This window comes from Culex pipiens, chromosome 2, assembly GCF_016801865.2.
Source record: "Culex pipiens pallens isolate TS chromosome 2, TS_CPP_V2, whole genome shotgun sequence".
NCBI classification, from domain to species: domain Eukaryota; kingdom Metazoa; phylum Arthropoda; class Insecta; order Diptera; family Culicidae; genus Culex; species Culex pipiens.
The window spans coordinates 24,697,179-24,721,684 of record NC_068938.1 but is presented as its reverse complement, the minus strand read 5'-3'; the positions used below and the strand labels follow the sequence as shown (position 1 = coordinate 24,721,684).

The window sequence follows — 24,506 nt, the reverse complement described above, 5'->3', positions numbered from 1 at the left end:
TGAACATACCAGTTCGTTTGAAAATGTCATGTCAAGGTTTATTTCAGATAATAGTAATTTCTGAAGCATTCACAACAAGGAAAAGATCTCGTTTATTTGTTGGGCAACAAAAATTACGATATTATGTCATGAACATAAACTACCGGTAATTTTTTAAACACAAATTGTTTTTTTTTTGAAAATAGAATTGAAAATAAGAAACCCCTCTCCGCCAAGATCAAAATTCAATTTATTTTACGTTTTGTTTACCATGACCAAATTGGATGAAAATATGAAATGTGAATATAAAAAATCTCTAAACTACTTTTATTGCTCTGAAAATTCTTTTTAACATTAATTTAAGTCATTTATTAACCTGAAATAAATAATCATAAAAAATCAACTTCGTATTATATAAAAAGTGCCCAAAAAATGCAAACATATTTCAAAAGTTCGCTCTAAATATTTGAAAACTTTGAGTTGTGATTTCATAAAAACGGTATTTCAAGTGAAAAAATAGATTTTCAAGGTAAATTCAATGCTTATATTTTTATACAGGCATACCTAAATGGTTGCTATTCTATTAAATTTTGTTGCAAAATACTAATCAGAGCCAGGATCAGATCAATTTTCGATAAATTTTAAATTTCCCGGGAATTTCCGGGATTTCCTGGGAAATTTGATGAAAATTTCCTGTTTACCAAGAATTTTGAAACCCCGGGAATTTGGACACTCTAATCGTGTTACCAGTAGTTTTGTATTTTACAAAATAATCACTAATTCACTCATTTGCTAACTCACACACACACTCACGAGCTCGCTCACTTATTGGGTTCTTGACACTCATTAACTCACTGATTCTCCCATTAAATTACTCACAGACTATTTTGTTAACTCGTCCACTAGCTTGCTCACCCATTGGCTACTGTCTCACTTACTTGTTTACTCACTCACTCTCTCTCAATTACTCACTGACAAATTCACTAACTTGATCATTAGCTTGCTTACATATTAGCTTATCGACTCACTAACCTGTTCAGTCACTCATAAACTTTTTCACTCGTCATTCACCAACTCACTCACTCTATCATTTATTCTCTCACTCACTCACTCTCTTACTCATTTACTCTCTTATTCACTAACAACTTAACTAACTGGCTCACTAATAGGCCAATAGGCTTACTGATTCTCTTACCTGTTCAGTCACTCACCAGCTCACTCACCCACTCAATTACTCACTTACTTACCACTTACCACTTACTCGAATCGCGGGGTGGATGGATGCTTAATAGGGTGCCCAGAATATGGGACTTTTTTTCAAAACCTCGCTCCACAAGCTGAATATTGTTCCTTGACCTATTTTAGGACTCTGGGCCAAATATGAGCAAAATCGGTCATCGTTTACCCATTGATACTCGGAGGTGAAGTTTGTATGGGAAAAACCGAAAAAATGTATGGAAAACCCAAGTTTCTTACGGTTTGGTTTGCACGGTGCGCTACTTGCATCAAAATATTCCCAAAAGTGAGATTCTTATTGAAAATTTAATGCTCTACAACTTTGTAGAACATACCAAAACTGTAAAACTCGATCCTGAAAAGTTATTAGCGATTTAAAAAAGTCATTTTTGTATGAAAAAAATTTTTTTCACCAACTTTAGGCTCGGGTATCAATGGGTTAATCTCATCAAATTTCGCTAAAAATTTACACAGATGCTTAAAATAACCCAAAAAACCGTTTTCCGCTTGTGGAGCAGGGGGTCATTTTTTCTGGGCACCCTAATACTTAATTGTAACAAGAGGTTTGGATTGATTGCCTCACCATTTCAAGCCTTCGGACAGCTGAGCCACTCACCAGCTCACTCACTCACCCACTCAATTTCTCACTCACTAACTCATTAAATAACTTGTTCACTAAACTGATCACTTAATAGCTTACTGACTCACATTTCTGTGTCAGTCACTCACCAGCTCATCAGCTCACTCAACTACTCAATTATTCACTCACTCATTCACCAGCTTGTTCATAAGATTACTCACTTATTAGAATACTGATTCTCTAACCTATTCAGTAACTCACAATCTTACTCACTCACCCACTCAATTACTCATTCTCTCACTCACTCTTCCACTTGTTATCTAACAGACTAAATCTTTTACTCACGTAATACAATCCTTGCTCACTAGGGTGCCCAGAATATGGAACTTTTTCTCAAAACCTCGCTCCACAAGCTGATTATTGTTCCTTGAGCTATTTTAGGACTCTGGGCCAAATATGAGCAAAATCGGTCAACGTTTACCCATTGATACTCGGAGGTGAAGTTTGTATGGGAAAAATCGAAAAAATGTATGGAAATCTCAATTTTCTTACGGTTTGGTCTGCACGGTGCGCTACTTCCATCCAAATATTCTCAAAAGTGAGATTCTCAATGGAAATTTAATGCTTATGAAAACCTTTTTTTTCACCAACTTTAGGCTCGGGTATCAATGGGTTAGTCTCAATCAATTTCGCTCAAAATTTGCACAGATGTTTAAAATAGCCCAAAAAACCGTTTTCTGCTTGTGGAGCAGGGGGTCATTTTTTCTGGGCACCCTATTCACTCACTAACTTTGTCAATATTCCAAAACTATTATGGATGCATGAAAAACGACTTTATAATTGTATTTGTTAGGTTGTCGATACTCAACTTTCTTGTTTCATGTTATTATTTACCTATGTTTTTGGAATCTTAATCGGTGAGCAACAATTTAAGGCCACTCCATTTTGATTCTTTTCTTACCCTAACTTCAGCTCACCAGTAGTCTCATTTGAGTCTGGCCCTTATTCTCACTTCATTTGTCGTATTTTCCTATACTTCTTCCAAAAAGGTAGGCTTTTCAATACCATTATCGATGGCAGTTTTTTTCTCGAGTCCTTTTTGGAATTTTTTGGACTGATGATTACAATCTCGTTGACTTTTGCCATTCTTGCATACCGAGTTGCAGTTGAACCTTTTCGTTTCGAAGGCATTGTGCAATTGCTTACAATTTGGGGGGAAGTATTTTTTGGTTGCTAACGAGTCCTTCCGGTTGGCTGGTTCGAGCAATTGTTAGGGAGTTCGATTAAGATTAAAATTAATTATGGGATTTCCGTCGTGAGAAAACTGCGCGTCGTTTTGTCACGAAATTTGATATTCTTCGCATGTTTTCCGCGCTGCAAATCGCCTCACCATAATCTGTTTGATTCAGCTGTTGTTTACATTCATCGTTTTACTTTCGTAAGTAGATAATGCTATTAAGCACAAACTTTAAAACTCATTTCACTCAAAAACTGTCTGCGGAATTCCGATGTTTTGCCAGAGTTTCCGGTCTAGTGAGGCAGAGACTCTTCGTCTCTCTCTACAGTCAAGGATGCGTTTCCGTCCCTTAGTTTATCCTTTCGTGACAAAGAGCTTTGCGGGCTGGTCGGTCGGTCGGTTGGCGGAGGATGGATATTATACTTTAAATTTAATATTAGTGTCATTTTCACTTAAAAGCTCTTTCGTTTCCGCTCTCTTGGTGCGGCCTGCCTGCTGGCAGGTTGAAAAGTGTTGTGCAATTTTCCTCTTTCTAGAACCACCGGAACCGGGAGGGAGCTAAAATATTGTAGGTTGTTGTTCTTTGGCCACCAGGCTGCTTGCCTGGTTGGCCTGGAGTGCATGTGCGCTTCTTTAATGCAACGCTGCCACTTTACCAAACAACCATCTCAACCCAAGTCACTGGGTTTTGCTCATTAGAGACTTGGTGCTGCAAATGTTACATGCTCCCCCCCCTCCCCCTCCTCCTAATGTTGTGACTGCAGTTCGAGTTCTTAAAATATGTTACACATTAAAAAGTGTTAATTTTTGATGAGTTTTTGTTTCTTTCCATCAGGGCTGCGGAGTCGGGTCATATTTTAAGCGACTCCGACTCCGACTCCGACTCCAGCTTTCTGAGTTTAGCCGACTCCGACTCCGACTCCGGCTCCGGCTTGCAGCTCCAACCGACTCCGACTCCAACTCCGACTCCGGCCTGTCAACTCTAGCCGACTCCGACTCCGACTCCGACTCCAGTTTTCATCAAATTGTTGGCTCCGACTCCGACTCCGACTCCACTTTTTTTTCAAAAAATAGTAAACTATTACTTTAAAAAAACGATAAGTAGGATTATTTAATTACTCTCTAAGTGTCAACCCAAGTAACATTTTTTTCCAGGAGTTCTACAAGAGCTCTTCAAGATAGCTACAGCATAGCAGTTTGGACCGCGGTAGGATAAAACTCTCTTCAAGTACTCTTCCAAACTCCTGAAGAAGTTTTGAAGAGAATTTTATCCTACCGCGGTCCAAACTGCTATGCTGTAGCTATCTTGAAGAGCTCTTGTAGTACTCCTGGAAAAAATGTTACTTGGGAAGTTTTTCGCAAGGAAAATAAGTTCGAATCACAAAACATAAAAAAAAAGTTTCTAGGTTACCAGTTTTATACGTTATTAAAACAGAAATAAAAAAAAAACCAAGTTTGAAGGCATTTTTAGAAGAACAATTTTGTAAGAAAATAAGGATTTATTAACATAACTTCTAATTTACATTTAGTTTATTAGAAACGAATAAATTTAAATATTTAATTGTTATTTTTTAATTAACCATTAAAAGAAACCTAGCCTTAATGATCGATTAACATATGAGCAACTCTCTACGAAATCGGCCGATTTCGACCATTTTTATTTTTTGTATTTTTTGATTTGGCTCAAACTTTGTGGGGGCCTTTCCTATGACCAAATAAGCTATTTTGCGTCATTGGTTCACCCATACAAGTCTTCATACAATTTTGGCAGCTGTCCATACAAAAATGGTATGTAAATATTCAAACAGCTGTAACTTTTGAGTGAATTTTCTGATCAATTTGGTGTCTTCGGCAAAGTTGTAGGTATTGTTGAGGACTTTTGAGAAAAAAATAGGTACACGGAAAAAAAAATTTGCATATTTTTTTATCAACTTTTTTTTCACTAAAACTCAATTTCCCAAAATACGTATTTTTTGATTTTCGAGATTTTTTGATATGTTTTAGGGGACAAAAATCCGCAACTTTTGAGCCATAGAGAAACATGGTCAAAAAATCTGCCGCCGAGTTATGAATTTTTGAAAAAATAGTGATTTTTGGAAAAAAACGAAGTTTCATGCAAAAACAAGTTTGACATTATTTTTTAATGCAAAATTGAATTTGCAATCGAAAAGTACTTTACAGATTTTTTGATAAAGGGCTCCGTTTTCAAGATATAGCCACAGAAAGTTTGATTTTAGCGAAATATTTGCAGTTTTTCAATTTTTAAAAATAGTGACCATGAGTGACCATTTCTAAAAATATTTTTTTTGAAAAGTTCAGAAAATTTGCTTTAAAATTGTCTAAGAGACATTGAAGATTGGACCTCTGGTTGCTGAGATACAGCAGCTTAAAGAAAAAGAAACACGAAAATTGAAGTTTTCTAAGTCTCACCCAAACAGCCCACCATTTTCTAATGACGATATCTCAGCAATTAATGGTCCGATTTTCAATGTTAATACATGAAACATTCGTGAAATTTTCCGATCTTTTCGAAAAAAATATTTTGAATTTTTTTAAATCAAGACTAGCATTTTAAATGGGCGTAATATTCAATGTTTGGCCCTTTTAAAATGTTAGTCTTGATTTAAAAATTTTCAAAATATTTTTTTCGAAAAGATCGGAAAATTTCACGAATGTTTCATGTATTAACATTGAAAATCGGACCATTAATTGCTGAGATATCGTCATTAGAAAATGGTGGGCTGTTTGGGTGAGACTTAGAAAACTTCAATTTTCGTGTTTCTTTTTCTTTAAGCCGCTGTATCTCAGCAACCAGAGGTCCAATCTTCAATGTCTCTTAGACAATTTTATAGCAAATTTTCTGAACTTTTCAAAAAAAATATTTTTAGAAATGGTCACTCATGGTCACTATTTTTAAAAATTGAAAAACTGCAAATATTTCGCTAAAATCAAACTTTCTGTGGCTATATCTTGAAAACGGAGCCCTTTATCAAAAAATCTGTAAAGTACTTTTCGATTGCAAATTCAATTTTGCATTAAAAAATAATGTCAAACTTGTTTTTGCATGAAACTTCGATTTTTTCCAAAAATCACTATTTTTTCAAAAATTCATAACTCGGCGGCAGATTTTTTGACCATGTTTCTCTATGGCTCAAAAGTTGCGGATTTTTGTCCCCTAAAACATATCAAAAAATCTCGAAAATCAAAAAATACGTATTTTGGGAAATTGAGTTTTAGTGAAAAAAAAGTTGATAAAAAAATATGCAAATTTTTTTTTCCGTGTACCTATTTTTTTCTCAAAAGTCCTCAACAATACCTACAACTTTGCCGAAGACACAAAATTGATCAGAAAATTCATTCAAAAGTTACAGCTGTTTGAATATTTACATACCATTTTTGTATGGACAGCTGCCAAAATTGTATGAAGACTTGTATGGGTGAACCAATGACGCAAAATAGCTTATTTGGTCATAGGGAAGGCCCCCACAAAGTTTGAGCCAAATCAAAAAATACAAATAAAATCCATTTCCGGTATTGGTAGAGAATTGCTCATATAAATTCAATTTGTTCACTTTTAGGCTGACATTTATAAGAAGCGCAGTGACTCTTAAAGTCACTTGTGATATAAAAATATAATTTTAAACGAATCAATTCTTTTAAGCTCCATTGATTTATATTTAAGACGTGCATGGACATCACCAAAACTCGGAGCGTATGGTGGTGTGTCCCCACGCTTCTTCTTCTCCTGTAGATTCAGAACTGTATTGTTGTTTGAACACCCCGTACTCAAACTCATTTCAATTCAACGACTCATCTCTGCGGTAAACTTTACGCAGTAGGCCTGGCCGGTTTAACGTTTTGTGATGTTTCAATGCATTCTAAGCTAACATTTCGAGTTATCACCAAAAAAGTGCTTTTTTTGACCTTTTTTTGCAAAAATGGCGTATATCTCGAGTAGATTAAGAGTTACAAATTTGACGCCTTCGACAAACTTTCATGAAATTTTCTCCTCTACAACTTTTCCCAAGACACCAAAGCCCTACAACGTCATCCAACAAATCCAACAAACTCTCCAGGATCCCTTCGAAAGATTGACTGCGCTAGGGTTTGATTAGATTAGATTAGATTAGACGTGCATGGACATCACGCCATGGTTGAAGGAGATTGTTATTGCAAATCAATCGAGAAATTAAAAGTGAGAGTGTGTGCAACATGGAGTTAAACTTTCTGTGAAGTTGCTGTGAAGATTACCATGGCACTTTAAAAAGTTTAACTCCATGTTGCACGCACACACTCTCACTTTTAATTTCTCGATATACCTGAAAAATTTCTTCGTGGGAAGGACGCCTAAGGGGTCCTTTTCAAAAATCCGCAACATGAACAATATTTTACCCAGGATTTTTTTTATTTATTTAATTTTAAAATTTTCGATATATTTTAAAGCAGGCGCGCGATATTTCTAGAATCTTCACCTAAAACGAAGCTTTATGAATGATCGCGCGCCTCCGGTAAAATATTTTCTAGGTCACAGATATTTCAAAACGACCCCTAAAGCTACCTTACAAGAAGATTTTGTTGGTACAATGTTTGGAAAATAAATTAAAATCCTTTCTTTTTTATTAAACTTTTTTTATATGTCCTTTGGAACTCAAATCTAGAGATTCGTTCAACGATAATATGCAATGATATCAAAATAGTTTTTCCAAGGATCGACACTTTCAGATTTTAGTAGAGAAATAGTAAACATTAAAATAATCGATATATTCAACATATTCAATGATTATTTCAAAATTAGTTGCAACTTTTTTTTTATATTTTTTTTCAGTTTCAAATATTTAAAACGTGAAACTTTAATTTTTTTGTACTTTTGTACTAAGTACTACTTAGTTATAAAAAAAATGCGCATGTTGAGTTCCAAGTAGTAGATTGTTTTAATCGTTGATTATTTGATGGAAGAGTTATACTCTCATTGAGTGTTTTTCAGATTTCTAAAAACAGTGCTTATTATTTTTAATATTTTTAAGTACCTCGTAACTTTTTTCCTGAAAAAATATTTACTTAAAACCTCCAAAATATTTGCTATCGGGGTAAAGTACTTTTTTCAGAATGAACTGGATTAAATTTGGTGAAATTTGAATTGAAAAGGTACATAAATATAGGCAAAAAAATGCAGTCAAGAAACAATTCTAGATTAAATTTTCAAAACAACCTATCCCTCATGGGTTTCCTATGCAGATAGGGCCTTTTGAAAATTTAATCGAGGATTGATTATTTCTGAATACAAAACCAATATTGTCTATTATTTTTTAAGTTATGATACTACATACTTGAGTTAGAGAGGACTAAAAGGTTATCATTTAGTGATCATAGTGAAATAAAAAAATTATAGCATTCCAATCACAATAAAAATGCTTCAAAAACACAATGGCATCTGATAAATCTCTTTAAAAAATTAAAATAAGAGGCAACGCAGTGCATGCGACAATTAAAAATATAAGAAGTTTTATGAATTAACCTGCATTGTAACAAATTAGGAACAATAATAAAAATAATATTTTTTGTTGAATTTTAGATAACTCCGACTCCGACTCCGACTCCGGGTTATCTAAAATTGTCGGCTCCGACTCCGACTCCGACTCCGGCTCTAAAAAATTTAGCCGACTCCGACTCCGACTCCGACTCCAGCTGTTCGAGTTTTGACGACTCCGACTCCGACTCCGACTCCGGGTCCCCAAAAAGACCCGACTCCACCGACTCCGGCTCCGACTCCGACTCCGACTCCACAGCCCTGCTTTCCATCCGCGTGGGCAGGAATCGTCGGCAGAAGTGACTCGACAACGGCGAGCAGTGGGACGGAATACAACACGGCACTTCAGTGAACAATCCAGAGTTGTTTCGCAGCTGGATCGGAAATTGGCGAGCTGGAATCAATCGGAACGGATTGAAGAACACGACCGGTTTGAAGTTGCTCGAAGGAAGAATGATAGCAACAGTGCGCCGATTGGGGTTGTTGGAAAAGAAGTGGATGGATATGGTGAGTATCAATGATAAAATTCGTTCATATACCGTATTCTGTACTTTCAGACTCTTCCCCTTCTGCACAACTAAACCAAATTTAGTGAAAATTAAAATTTAAAAATTTACTCATTTCAAATAATCAAAGAACTAATTATATAACTGGTTAAAAGTCTGTTTATGCAGCATCTTTGAATATCTAACTTTTTGACGATATTTAAAGCGACAGCTTGTTTTTCAATATTTAGTTTGAAATTTTAATTTGATTTGAAAGAAGGAAATTTGCACCATGAATAATAAGTACCCTGAAAGTCATTAATCAGGTTGCATTCGGCGAATTTTGTAATTTATTATTTAATAGCCCCATTTAAAATCAGATGGGTATCAACGTTTACACGGATAAGACCTAGTTTCGTAACTGCAAAAAAAAAACATATTTGGACTAAGACAACTAAGTTTTTTTTAAGCTCAATGGTTTTAAAAATCAAATATTTATTTTTATAAAATTGTTATGAATTTTTTGCCGGAAACCAGAAATCAAAAATTGTCTATACAAAAATACGATGAAATCTAATTTTTATTTAAAATAAATGATTTTGAAAGATGATTTTATCTGTATTGATTACCCTGAAAAACTTCATCCCGACATGACATTTTGTTCTCAGTAATGTAACAAACTCACATTTTATTAAAAAAATATAATCGATGATGCCAATTGAAATTTTACTCAAAGTGACATAACAATTTTTAATTAGTTTCGCCTTCTTTCGACTTCAGCTAGGGACTGAGGGACTAAAACTTACATTTTTATATGGCCTTATTAGATCCAGAAAGTTGTAAAAAAATAAATATATGAAATGGAATATTCATATTAAAAAAAAAAATTACAAGCCAAGCTTTGGATGAAAAAAGTGTTTTAAAATTTCGCGAGAAAAAAACCCTTTTGCGGGACTGTACATTGGTATTTCATAAAAAAATACAAAAACTACGTATTTTCGAAAAAAAATACTCAAAATTTCTGTTTTGACAATATGGATATCAAATGATCGAGACTTTCTTTACATTTCGAAAAAAAATAACACAAATTTTGAAAATACTAAAAAAATTCATAAAACTACGTATTTTCGAAAAAATACCTCGCATTTCAAGAATATTAAAAAAACTACGTATTTTCGAAAAAAAAATACTCGAAATTTCAGCCAGTTTAGTTTGAAACAGTGATTTAAATGGTAAAATTTAGTTTCAAAAACAATTAAAAAATTGGTAATTCTTTACTAACTCAAACGAAATCGAGAAAAGTTGCCCCGACTCCTCTTCGATTTGCGTGTAACTTTTATCCCTGATCACGAATCCGAGGTCCGTTTTTTGATATCTCGCGACGGAGGGGCACGTACCTCCTTCCATTTTTGAACATGCGAAAAAAGAGGTGTTTTTTTTGCAGCCTGAAACGGTGATGTGAATCATGGTAATATTACATTTGGGAAGGGGTACATCTTTAATGTCAGAAAAAAAGTGTAATTTTACCTCTGGAAATGTGTAATTTTACCACTTTTCTGGTGTAATGTCACTTTTTCAGTCTAAATTGCGGTAAAATTACATCATAAAAGAGGTTATATTCAACATTCCAAAATTGCAGCTTCCAAATTTACATAATTTTTACTGTGTACAAGATGTTGTTAAAGATGGTAAATTTTTTTTTTGCTGGCTCAAGCAAGAGTAAAATTTGTGAAAAATCCAGGATAATTATTAAAAAAATTTAAGTTTCCAATGAAAAATTACGACTTTTTGGATCAATACAAATGCGAAACAATATTATGTAGCCCTTTTGAATGATTTAGAGAAAAAATAAATGATTTTTTTTTATCAACTACTAGATCATTTCTCAGTTTATACAAATATCGCTTTTCTTTGGGACCCCTAATTTACAGTCCAGAAGAACTGGGTTTTCCTTTGCAAGTTTTATTATTTTAGATTTTCTTACGTCTTTTGACAAGCTACGCAAACACATATTAGCCAAATTTGAGTGGTTGATTGTCTGTTTTATTACCCATTTAATATTCTCAAAGTTCTCCCGCAACCATCTTGGATTATTTATTTACATGGATGTTAGAGCTTTTTAAATCATATTTAAGCCTAAAAAGACCCAAATAGAGTCAGTTAAAATGTGATTCGTATGGGCCGTAAATTTAAAGTTTTTTTTTTAATCCTATAACCTTCGGAGTTTTGTTTGTTATTTTGATCTTTTCAAATAAAACTCTAGAATTATTCTTGGGGACGCCTATAAATAATCATTTCATTTATTCATTCTCAACTTTGACAACAAGATTTTTTTAAATTTTATTTCTCACAGTAGAACAATTTTTAACTAAACAAATTTGCTCAAAATAATTGGAGTTTCTTGTTGTTTCTTTTTGAAATGCCATATTTAAGAAACTAGGAATTATTGATAAAAAGTTTGTTTTAATTTTTAAAGTTTTGAGAAAGATTTGGTTATAGTCTTTTGAAATTGCCAATAATTTTAATAAATATAAAAAGGAAATAAAAGTAGATTTACCTCGTGTGAACACTGGGTTTTGTTGTAGAGGATTGAGTTTTTAAAGTGTAAATCGGGCTGTTGCAAGTATTTTATAAGATTCCTCTACCAAAATCGGACTGAAGAAAAGGGCTCAAATTTTTTGTATATTCAAAAAAAAAATTTCAACGGAAATTCTAGTGCAATCAGCTGAAATCAATTTAAAATGCATTCCCTTGCGTTAAAATCATTTTTAGCAGGTTTAGGATTATTCAAAAATCCTTTTGTGTGAATTTTCGATGTACCGCCAAAGTTTTTTTTTTGTAAAAAAAATGTTTTCGTCAAATCATACATCTTCTGAAAACTTGTGATTGAAAAACAACTGAATTAGCGCTAAATGTTTTGATCAATTTTTAAATTAAATTGTGCAAACTATGGATTTTTTTAAATTTTATTATTTTTTTTTTGTTGAAGGAAATTTATAAACTTTTGATTTGTTATTGTTATATGTTATTTATTTTTGTTTTTCTTATATTGGTTTGAAAATATTTTTATAATTAAAGAATGAATTTCAAATTTCAAGTGAATCCAACCGCTACATAGGTCATCATTGTGGCCCTGTTGGTTATCACATCGAATGAAATCAAATCAAATCAAAATTTCAAACTTCAAGTGAAGCATTTTTAAACTTCATGGCATCGATGCTTTCAACTACTTCCACAACCATTCACACTTGACTTGATGAGGGTCATTCACATATTCCCAACTGACCCCGATTCATTTCAAACGGTAATCACAACTTGTGATTCACAAGTCATCATTTCCATCATCGCTGCTCGGGATGGCTATTGTTGGCAAAACTTCAAAGCGTAAATTAGCACAACTTCAGTGGAGTATCCTGTTCTGGGAAAATAGAGAGGGGAACAAAAAAAAAACTCCCATCGTAAAGCGTGCCAACAAAAGTCAATCGGAATCGACATCATCAAACCGAACGGAGGTTTGCTAAGGGGTTTGTTTTCCGAGTATTTTGTCGAGAATATTAATCAGCCATGGTTAAGAGGAGGGGGAGAACGCCCGCTTTGGGGGGGTTGATGGTCTTCGACCGATTCTCAATGGAACGTTTTTTTTTGGTTTTTCAGCCGCCCAGGAGAAGTGGAACGTCGATGATTACGAGTATAAAATTGCAAACCATCAGGGAGGAGGAGGCGGTCGCCAACCGGGGGTGGAAATCGATGACAAGGGAGTCAACGGCAAAGATGACAGAGATTTGGCTGAAAAGAAGAAGCAGAAGAAGTCGTCGGGGAGGCTGGCAAGAAAATTACTCTCCATTGAAGCAGATCCGGTGGCGGCCGTTGATGATAGAGATGACACCGTCGCCGTTGAGGCGTCTGATTACGGGGTTGATAAGGCGGCACTGACAGCGTCGAGTGAGTTCAATGGCGGCAATGATGACCGGGAGGAACACGGAGGACAACAAAGGAGGTCCAGGAGGTGGGGGTCACGGCCAAACAGGGCTAATCAGGCCCTGCGAAGGGGGCAGGAAATGGATCAACAACGACGCGTTGACAGCCGGAAAAGTGGCCGAGCCGGGGATAGTTTGGATGATACGGGCCGGCGGGAAACGATTCCGGACGAGAGTACGGTTTATCGCCAGCGATACCCGCCGGTGGATGATGATCAGGACAAGGCGGAGGAGGAGGAGGGAGGCCCAGGTGCTCCGGAGGTCGTCGAATCGACCACGGTGGCAGATGGGTGTGATTGTGTGGCAAAGTGTGCCTCGGAAAGGGTTCTCCAGGAAGCGGAAACTAGCACCGAAGAGTCAGGCAGCGATACGGGAGACAATGACGAGGTGACAACGGAGGAAATTGAGCAAGAAGAAGAGGAGGAAGGGACTGTTGATGAGCAGGAAGAGCCTGAGGAAGAGGAGGAGGAGGAGGAGGAGGAGAAGGAGGAGTTGACCACAGAGGAAACCACATCAGAGGCCGACGGAACAGCAACCAAGCAGAGAGAAGTGTACATCGATTTGAAGATTGGAATCAAGAGTGTCGGAAATGGGAGTCTTTCAGAGGACTCTGAACCACTGGAATTCCATCGGAAGATTTTGGTGAAAAGAGAAAAAGTTGGAGATGAGTTGAGGTGCGTTTTCTCCTTAAATAACACCCTTAAAGTTAACCTAATCCCAACTAATTACAGCTATCAGCTTGGAACGTTCCGGCAACAGCAGCAGAAACCCTCTTCAGACGCCCATTTTCCGATTAGTTTGGTTAAGGTAAGAGATTTTTAAGACGAAAAAAAAAAAAAACATTTCGTTTAAACCAGCTGAAAGGGTCTAATTGAATTCGAAAATAGTGTTGCCAGTGACGTGCGCTGATTTTATCGTATTATTGTTATCTGTCATAGTGCTCGGATTTTTTTTTAAATTAATTTATACTGTTTTCAAATTTGTGCTGTTGGCAAAGTTGTTTTTACTGCAGTTTATTTATAATTATTCAACAAATTTAATTTTTTTATAAATTGTTGGCATTGTAAAAGATATTCATTATTATTGAATTTTTTTTTCATTAATTAAATAAATATTTCTATTGACCTTGTTGAGATGTTGAATATTCTTACTTGAAAAAATGGTGTAATTATTTGAAAGTTTTTCATTATTATGTTTTCCATATAATATTATTGTCCCGCCCGTGTGGATCAATCGGACAGCGCACTGGCTCACAATCCAGAGGTGGCTGGTTCGAATCCCGCGGCGGGCGCTCTAAAATTCTTTGTGTAAATATGGGTATTCGGTGCCGTCGCTCCATGCCATACTCTAGTACACTTAGAAGCCCAGGGCGGCGAAGTTCTTGTAGTTAAAATGGAAGACACTAGTGGTTGGTACTAGCAATGGTGGCCGACAGCTATAAAGTCAACTTCGTTTTTTATAATATAATTTTTAACATCCGATCGTTTATTGTTATTTGAAATTCTGAAAAATCTTTTTGCGATTCCTTTGTGAAACTTCTTAATTTTCTTATCACGCTCGAATGACGAAATGGTCTCATCCTTCAATAAAAACAAAAAAATGTACTTTTCAGCATTCATTTTAGAAAAAAAAAAAAACATTTCGATACTGTTTTTGAGTTAGACACTAATCTTGACGGTAAACCTTGTTGGTTAAATACACTTTTCGTGCTGATTGTTTTATTTTTGAAGTTTTGTTGCATAAAAAACTACTTTTTTGTCGTGTCACTGAAAGCTATCAAACACTGTGTATTAGTTTTTGAGCAACAAAGGCCAAAAGTTGTATAAGGATTTGGTTTGTTTTTCGAATGTATATTTTCTGTGTGTTTATTTAAATTATTCAAAAATGAATTTCCGAGAAAACGACTGCAAAATTGAAAAAGCTGCAAAATATTTTTTGTTATTTTTCCAATTTTGAAAATAAATAAATTTTAGTTTTTTTTATTTATGGTTAAAAAAAACATAAAACTTTTTTTTATTTACAGTAAAAAAACACACACACACAAATGATCTTTAAACAGACTGTAGCCTTCATAAGTACTAACGATTTAAATAAAAAAAATTACTAAGAGAATGTATAGACAATTTTTAGTAAAAAAACATATTTTTTTGAAAAATCGATCTACCTTTTCATACAGCATTGTCCGAAGTTTCAGAAAAATAACAAAACAAAAATGTGGAATAAATAATCATTTGATCATAAGTACCGTAAACTGGGGTGACTTTGATAGCCCGGGGTGACATTGATAGAAATTTGATTTGGCCACTAATTTTGATACATCCAATGTATCAGTAACATTTTTGCATATGGGTAATTCTCTACCAACTCACACGAAATCGGGAAAAGTTACCTCGACCCCTCTTCGATTTGCGTGAAACTTTGTCCTAAGGGATAACTTTTGTCCCTGATCACGAATCCGAGGTCCGTTTTTTGATATCTCGTGACGGGGGGCGGTACGACCCCTTCCATTTTTGAACATGCGAAAAAAGAGGTGTTTTTCAATAATTTGCAGCCTGAAACGGTGATGAGATAGAAATTTGGTATCTAAAGGACTTTTATGTAAAATTAGACGCCCGATTTGATGGCGTACTCAGAATTCCGAAAAAACGTATTTTTCATCGAAAAAACCCTAAAAAAGTTTTAAAAATTCTCCCATTTTCCGTTACTCGACTGTAAAAATTGTTGGAACATGTCATTTTATGGGAAACAAGCTTTTCCCGGCAAACTTCGTCCTGCCCTTTTTGTTTTCTTGACGTTTTAAGCTTGTTTGCTTATTCAGCCTCCTGTGATCAAAATTTGATTTTACGTAACTTTTCCCATACAATCTGCAGATTTTCCGGAATCGGTTCCAGAGTGGCCAAAGTGTCAATTAGTTAGCGTATAAACCTTCCTTGGGCTTATACGAACCCAACGCAACAAAGAGCACATCGATCCGACGCTCCGTATTGAACTGATTCGCGTTCGAACAAAACCATCGATATTTTTTATATATAGATTTAATGTACTTTTCGAATCTACATTGACCCAGAAGGGTCATTTTTTCATTTAGAACAAAATTTTTCATTACTTTTTGCGTTTCTCTTTGTTTTGTCGTCCGTGTCTGTCGCGGGTGACGATGAACGGCCATGATCGATGACGACCAACTTTTTCAAAACTTTTTTTCTAAAATCGCGAAAACTCGTGATGTTTATAAGCAAACCCCTTATGTCTATATATCAAATTTTTTGTAATTATCTGCTCTACAACTTTGTAGAACATTGTCACACTCTAAGAAATAACCATGCAAAGTTAGAAAAACACGAAATTTTAAAATGAAAAATTTTGTTCTAAATGAAAAAATGACCCTTCTGGGTCAATGTAGATTCGAAAAGTACATTAAATTTTCCATAAAATGACATGTTCCAAAATTTTTTACAGTCGAGTAACGGAAAATGGGAGAATTTTTAAAACTATTTTAGTGTTTTGTTTCGATGAAAAATACGTTTTTTTTCGGAATTCTGAGTACGCCATCAAATCGGGCGTCTAATTTTACATAAAAGTCCCTTTGACACCAAATTTCTATCTCATCACCGTTTCAGGCTGCAAATTATTGAAAAACACCTCTTTTTTCGCATGTTCAAAAATGGAAGGGGTCGTACCGCCCCTCCGTCACGAGATTTCAAAAAACGGACCTCGGATTCGTGATCAGGGACAAAAGTTACCCCTTAGGACAAAGTTTCACGCAAATCGAAGAGGGGTCGGGGCAACTGCTGTATGAGTTGGCGGAGAATTACCCATATATGTTTGATAATAAGCTATCCCTTAATGATTACATACTCAAAATTCTCAAAAATATTTAGATATTAATTTTACGGGCATTTGAAAAACCTATCAAAGTCACCCCGGGCTATCAAAGTCACCCCAGTTTACGGAAGCACAAATATGATGTTTTTGTTGTACAAAATTTAAGGAAATCTAGTTGTTTTGCGAAATTTTAATTTAGCTGTAGATTTCATTTATTTATTTTTTATATTCAATTGTTCAAAATCATATTTTGTTGTGAAAATTAATAAACAGACTGAGTTAAATATACTTTTGGAGTTAAACATTGAATTTTTTTGATGTTGTTTCTGATATTTAGTTATTTTTTGTAATCGTTAGAAATACTTTACTCTTTAGACAACGTAAAAATGTTTCTCTTGCAAATTGCAAATCAAATGTGTGTTATCTTTCAATGTTTCATTTGAAAATTTCAAAATTATATGTTTGTTTAACATAGTTTATCACTTTTAAATAAAACCTGTTTGGTGTTTAGGTTCAGTTAAACAAAGTTACAAAATGAAGTTTATCTTTATTTTTTATGTAATTTTGAATTCTGATAGAATTACTTCTAAGACTTGTAATTAAAATACCAATTTTTCGGTTTTTAGCATAAAATTGAGCACAAAATCGGAAAATGCTATCTGTTTGCAAACAAAACTTATTTTTTTAAATAATTATGATATGTTAAAAGTTTTACAATAATACAATTTGTGAACGTTTTTATAATTGATTTCCTTTACATTAATTTTTTTTAGTTAAGTTTAAAAAATCCATATATTTTATCATGCATCCAAAATCGAATTTTTTTTGAGCTGCAAATTTTTTTTAAGCATGGAAAGGTTATCTGTATTTTCAAGCAAAATTTAGTATTTTTTTTTCTTAGTCATGATAGATGATCGATAATGGTTTACGGGATCATTCAGGTCAACCTCTACGTCCCTGGCCGATGCACCCTCTTCCAACTCGATTACCGTTGATCGAATCTCCGAGGAGACACCTTCCTCCATTTCGGTCCATTCTTATTTACAACAAACCTCTTCTTTCCTCTCCCATCTCATGATTACAATGTACCCCCAAAAAACACCGGTCCTGCGACACCCGCGCGCCCTTTCCAGGCCATCTATCAATTAGTGGACAGGAGTGACAGCCTTCGGACGCACGTGGCCCCACGTCTGCCCAGCCGGACCAAGGTGTTGTCCAAATTGTCCAAGCTGGACAGCAAAGGTAAGAACCGGCGCAAGATTAATGACCAGCAGCGGGGACGACCACAACATCAACTGGAATCGGAGCTGCAACGGCCGAAGAAGGTTAGTACGTCAGATCTTCTTCTCCGAGAGAGCGGAGTCAATCGTGGTAGACACCGTTGCGCCATGGGGTTTTGGAAGATTGATTTCCATCGTTGATTTATTGGAATTTTATTTGACTGTTTTTTTGTTTGGGTAATGTTGTCTATTTCCCAGAACTCCAACGGTGTTGACAAGGTGGTCGCCGTGATCGATGCGCTCAAGGAGCTGATTCAGCAGTGACCTGGAATCCGCAGTTGGCCCAGTTTCAACGAGCTCCGGACCAGCAGCCACCGAAGCACGAGTGTGTTTATATTTAATTATCAGCAATTATTAAATTCCTCATCAAAACTAACACCCCACGGAAGCACCTCTCGATTAGCTTAGAATTCTTTCGAATTTATAACCCAAAGCCAAACGTGGCACACGTTTTAAATTTCATTAGATAAATTGATTTTTGCTCGCTGCTGCTCGTCCGTCGTCGAAGCTTTTTGGTGTTCATAACATTAAAAGCTCGAGGCTTCCACGTGGTGAGGAATTTAATTTGGCGCGCTGGATGATGAAAGAACGATGCTGGGGGATGAGCTTTAACACGCGGGGTTATTCCTCTGAGGACGGAGAGGAAGGGATTCGGCTGCATTCCGGACAGCTCGGGAGTATTTCCGGGAGAGGTTACATATTTAATCAACATAAATCAGATTTTGGGAAAAAGGGTTGCCTCGGGTCGGGTGAGATTTCGAATGAGGTTCGACGTGGGAGTTTTCTGAGGTGAGTATATTCATAGATTCATGATTTGAAATCTTTGGTGAAAGTCGCAGAGCTAAAAAAATTACAGCGACTTCCATACGTCAAAGGAAGCAATTTTGCATCTTTTATTTTTTCATACAATTGGCTGGCTGGTCATACAAAATGGGAGCGTTAATATATGAAAATCAAGCTAGTCGATAATTTCATCGTCCAACCATAATGTTAGTGGTTATTGTTATCGTCGAAACGATAACGATAAACTATCGTTTTCGTTATTTTGGGCTTTCTATCGGCGATAAACTTATCGCTGATAACGAACGAAAACTCAGTTTTAAATGCTTTCTTAAAGAATATATTTGTTGAAAATGTAATATGTTATAAGTTATAACTTATAAACCATATTGTTAATTATGGAATTTTGGTTTTTGAAATTACTGTATTTTTTAAATTATTTAAACTCAAAATTTTACATAAAAAAATAATGAAAAGAAAATGCTTTTAAAAGTTCGCTCCATTTGATACCCATCTGGCTAAATTTTAAAATTTTAGTTATTTCGAAATAATACGGTATTTTCTAAAAAAAATTACAAAAAAAAAAAATGAAAATGCAGTTAAAATTTCCCTTTGTTTGATACCCATATTGCAAATTTTGAAAAAAAAAAACTCTTATAAATTTATGAAAAAGCTACCAATTTTTGCTTCGTTTGATACCCGTATTGCAAATTATGATAATTTTAGTACTTTAGAAAAAAATATAATATTTTGTTATCAATTTTGAGTATTTATACGTTTCAAAGTAAAACAGACGAAAATATTGCTTCGAAAAGATCGGGAAATTTCACGAAAGTTTCGTATTTTAGCATTGAAAATTGAACCATTAGTTGCTAAGATATCGACATAAGAAAATGGTGGGTTGTTTGGGTGAGACCTAGAAAACATCAATTTTCTTGTTTTTAAACCTTTGCATGGCAATATCTCAGCAACTGAGACTCGTATCAACAAAGTTTAAAAAAGCAAAATATAGAAAATTTTCTCAGCATTTCAAAAATATGTTTTTCAAAAGAGGGCAAATATGGGTACTAGTTTAAAAAAAAAAATAATGAATAACTGCGACTATTTTCAAAAAAATAAATAAATTGAAAACGGTGCACTTTTTCAAAATTTCACTAAAATATTTTTGGATTACAAATTCGATTTTACATCGAAAATATAGGTTGGAAATTTTTTGCGACTGATATTACGATTTAAAAAAAAATAGTAATGACTCAAAAATTCATAACCCGGCCAAAAATATATTACATTCTGGAAATTTCTGAAAAGTTGGCATTTGGTGTCCCTTAAACAAATAAAAAAATAAAAAAATTAAAAATAGTTTTTTTTTGCAAATCAAGTTTTAGTGACATAAAGTGAAATTAAAAATCACTTATTTTCATTACCGTGTATCATTTTTTTCAGTATACCCGAGCACACGAAAATAACTTGGTAATAACATTTTTTGTTATTTAAAAATACTAGGCCAATAACATTTTATGTTTTTATAACAAGATTTGTTATTCATCGCGATGAATTTTTTGTTATTGGATTGTTATTGTAATTTTAGACTTATAACATGTTTAGTTATTCTTCGAACAAATCTTTGTTATTATTTTTTGTTATTTTAACAACTAATCCGATCATCCCAATAACAGTTGGAGGTATTCTTCCATAACAAAAAAAAAATTATTCCAAAGTTGTTGTGGCTTTCAACCAATATCAGACCAATAACAAATTTTGTTATGATAACATAAATGTTATTAAACCCTTATGCAAAAATGGAATTTTCAAGAGGATTCCATAACATTTTTTGTTATTTTAACAGTATTTGTTATTGAAATGGCATGAATTTTGTTATTACCCTGTAGTACTTATCCATAACCTACAACTTTGCCGAAGACACCAAATTGATCAGAAAATTCCTTCAAAAGATACAGATTTTTGAATTTTCATGTGCAATTTTTGTATGGACAGCTGCCAAATTTGTATGGAAAATTATATGGACAAACTAGTGATGCAAAATGGCTTTTTGGGCATACCAAAGGCACCAAAAAAGTTACAGCCGGACAAAAAAATACAGAAATAAAAATTGAAAAAGAGCTATTTCGTAGAGAATTGCTCCAATGATTTATTTTATTTGATTCCGGTTCTTAGTTAAACATGTTTTCTGGGCACTAGGCATTCATGAATTTAATTAGTCAGGTGAATTTTAAATTCAGATATTTTATTTTTTCTGATCTTTTCAATAAAAATGATTTTAAAATTTTAAAATATGAATAAGGAAAATTTTCTATTCGAAGACCTTTTCAAAAGTGATTTAACTGTGGGTTTTGTATGAAAATGCAACATGGTACTTTAAAAAAAAAAAGGTATTTAAAAGACATTTCAAACGAGTCCATCAATTGTAAAATTGAGAATGTTTCAAAAGTTTCCTGCCTCTTTAAAATTCGAAATAAATTCTTAAATTTCTTAAATTTGCCTTTCTTCATTGCATATCATAGTACCGTCGGCCTCAATCCATAAACATGCAAATCAGCTCCATTACATCAAAAATCAATTTGGGTGAGTTTTGCCGATCGAGCCCCATCTCGACTGATTATCGCGCGCCCAATCGATCCACTTCGGGGTGGGCCCAGCCAAAAACGGTTTTCCGGCCAAAAATTTAACGCTCCATAATCGATGCTTTTGGGAGAACTTCTTTGTCGTGAAAGGGAATGGGCGAGGTTGTGCTGTTCCACGTGAATTGACAAAATATTCTCAACTTTTTGGTTCGATGTGGAGTAGATTCGCAGTTTGGCCAATCGTGGTGGATTCATTCAGGGCCACTTTCTCCCACTTAGTCCCTTCGTACTTGGCTCGATACATGAAGTGTGTGAGCGTGTGTCGACGCGCACGTGTCCGCTGCTGCCCGGTTTCCGGAAAGAGCCAAATGATGTACAGTAATGTGATTGGAATCGTGCCGTTCGACAGCTTTTGCCATCGACACGACGAGCGAGCTTTTACCGCGACGCGACGAGCAATCGGAAGAGGACTCTTGCGGTACGTTTTCCCAGTTCCCAGCGTTATATGTCGGAACAACCACCGATAATGTAGGTGATTATTTCATTAATATTCCACGTAAATCACCATCGCACACACATGCACGCACACACACACATTCTCCGCAGGGCAAAAGTACGACGACGAAATCGGGAGACTCTGCGCGGAAAATTCTTGTAAACGATTTGTATATTTTTCCAAGCCCCAGATCGTTGCTGATACTAGCCATCGATACAGCACAAGGATACTACAGCATTGTACCATTACACAGTTACACAACCACACACGTTCTTGGAGCAAGAGGATACGGCAGTTTTCGCGTGTTCACCCAGCACAGGTGAATATTCTGCTCACGTGCAGCCCCGGAGAGATGGGAAATATTTTCCGATAATGTAAACAGGTTGTTTCACGGGAGAGTTTGCAAGGGATTACGATAAAGCTTTTAATTTTGAAGGCAGCTTATTTTTATCAGGCATTTTTTTTAAATTAACTTTAAACTTTTTTTTAGTCTTTACATGTAATTTCCGTATATTTGAGAAAATTCTATCTTAAATTTATCAAAGCGTAAAAAAACAAATATTCCAAGGATATAAATATTAGAGTTTAAAAAAACTTGCTTTTTGCGGGTATTCATGGGCTTGTTCTAGTGGGCGAACTGGGTCAAATTCAAAATATGTGCTTTATTGGACGTAACAAGAGTTGGAGTTTTTAAAAGGGATTTAACTACTAAAAAGTTTTTTTTAATGATAATTTCAAAATTAAAATAAAAAATAAGATAAAAGAACAAATAATTTTCGCGTGTCAGGATTGATATTAAAAATTAAAATACAGAAAAGTGAGTGATAATGTTTACACAAAAACAAATACACTAATTCATGATAATTTGACAAACAAAACAAAGATGAATGATTATGATTGTGAAAATCTGAAAAAAATCTAAGTGATCTATAAAATCACATAATGAATCTTGTTCTTTTGCTTCTCTGTTAAAGGTTTTGAAGCAAATAAAGTTTCAATAAAATTAACTTGCAGTAAAATAAAATATCTAAACATTTGAATTCACATACCGTAAAACGGGGTGACTTTGATAGGTTTGAGATTTTTCCGCAAAATGAAGTTTAGAAATTAAATACGTACGGAATGATAAGGAATCATACTGCTCGTGGTTAAGAAGTGTTCAAAGTACTGCTGGAAGAAGCTTTCATAAAATTTAGAAAAGTTTAAAAAGTTAGTTAACTATAATTGAACAAATTTTGATGAATATTATTATTTTAATGTTCTCAAAGTGTCATGATTTTCTCAATGAACATGATTTCAAATCTAAAAACGGAATGCATTTTTGGCTTCTTTGGACAATTTTCCAGTAGGAAATAGTAAAATAAGTTTATAAATAATAAAAATTATGTGTTTTTGAAAAATAATTTAAAAAAAAAACAAATTTATAGGAATTTTCAGCAGAACAAATCTATATATCTATATATATAAAAAATGTCGATGGTTTTGTTCGAACGCGAATCAGTTCAATACGGAGCTTCGGATCGAGGTGCTCTTTGTTGCGTTGGGTTCGTATAAGCCCAAGGAAGGTTCTTACGCCAAAAAGTGGCAACTTTGGCCACTCTGGAACCGATTCCGGAAGGTCTGCAGATTGTATGGGAAAAGTTGCGTAAAATCAAATTTTGATCATAGGAGGCTGAATAAGGAAAAAAGCTAAAAACGTCAACAAACGAAAAAAGGAAAAGACGAAGTTTTTCGGGTAAGGCTTGTATATATATATATAAATTCGATGGTTTTGTTCGAACGCGAATCAGTTGAACCCGGAACGTCGAATCGAGGCGCTTTTTGTTGCGTTAGCTTCGTGTAAGCCCAAGGAAGGTTTATATGCTAAAAAAATTCCACTTTGGCCACTCTGGGACCGATTCCGGAGCATCTGCAGATTGTATGGGAAAATTTACGTAAACTCACATTTTGATCACAGGAGGCTGAATAAGCAAACAAGCTATACGTCAAGAAACAAAAAATAGACAAGACGAAGTTTGTTGGGTAAGCCTTGTTTCATATAAAATGTGAAAACTTTTGATTCGTGCTTTGAATTTACTTTAAAAGGCAATATAAATTTATATTTGTACATACAAAATTAGTTTCAACAAATTTCTAGCAATATTCCGACTTTTTAACAATTTTACCTAAAATTTATTTTATGTTGTTCAAAAAGGTTTTAAACTTAGTTTGCTAAATATAAACATTGATTTTTTTCTTAAAAACTATATCAGCAACCTTTTTGTTGGTACATTTAACGTAAACATAACATTTGAACACATTAAATCTGATTGTAACAATAAAAACTATGACTAACTGATTTAAACAAGAAAAACTATGACTATCAAAGTCACCCCGGAATTCAAAATAGGAGTTTTCAACGCAACTATTTTTTTTAAACGCTATTTATTTATTTTTTTCAAAGATAGTGCATGGTCCTTGGGTGGCCTACCCCAGTACATGTTTTAAAAATAATAGTCTTGAGAAAAACCTTTCCAGTTAGAAAA

General features: G+C 34.5%; 1 protein-coding gene across 1 annotated transcript in view; it reads left to right on the top strand.

The window, feature by feature from the left end:
* Positions 1-18,499, top strand: part of LOC120414555 (caldesmon-like) — a 45,815-nt gene extending 27,316 nt beyond the window's left edge. The window contains exons 3-7 of the mRNA XM_052709062.1: positions 8,844-9,066; positions 12,699-13,695; positions 13,753-13,828; positions 17,977-18,168; positions 18,322-18,499. Of these exons, the coding sequence (XP_052565022.1) occupies positions 8,844-9,066; positions 12,699-13,695; positions 13,753-13,828; positions 17,977-18,168; positions 18,322-18,387 (1,554 nt within the window). The 3' untranslated portion in view covers positions 18,388-18,499. The remainder of the gene's footprint in view (positions 1-8,843; positions 9,067-12,698; positions 13,696-13,752; positions 13,829-17,976; positions 18,169-18,321) is intronic.
* The last annotated feature ends 6,007 nt before the right edge of the window (positions 18,500-24,506 follow it).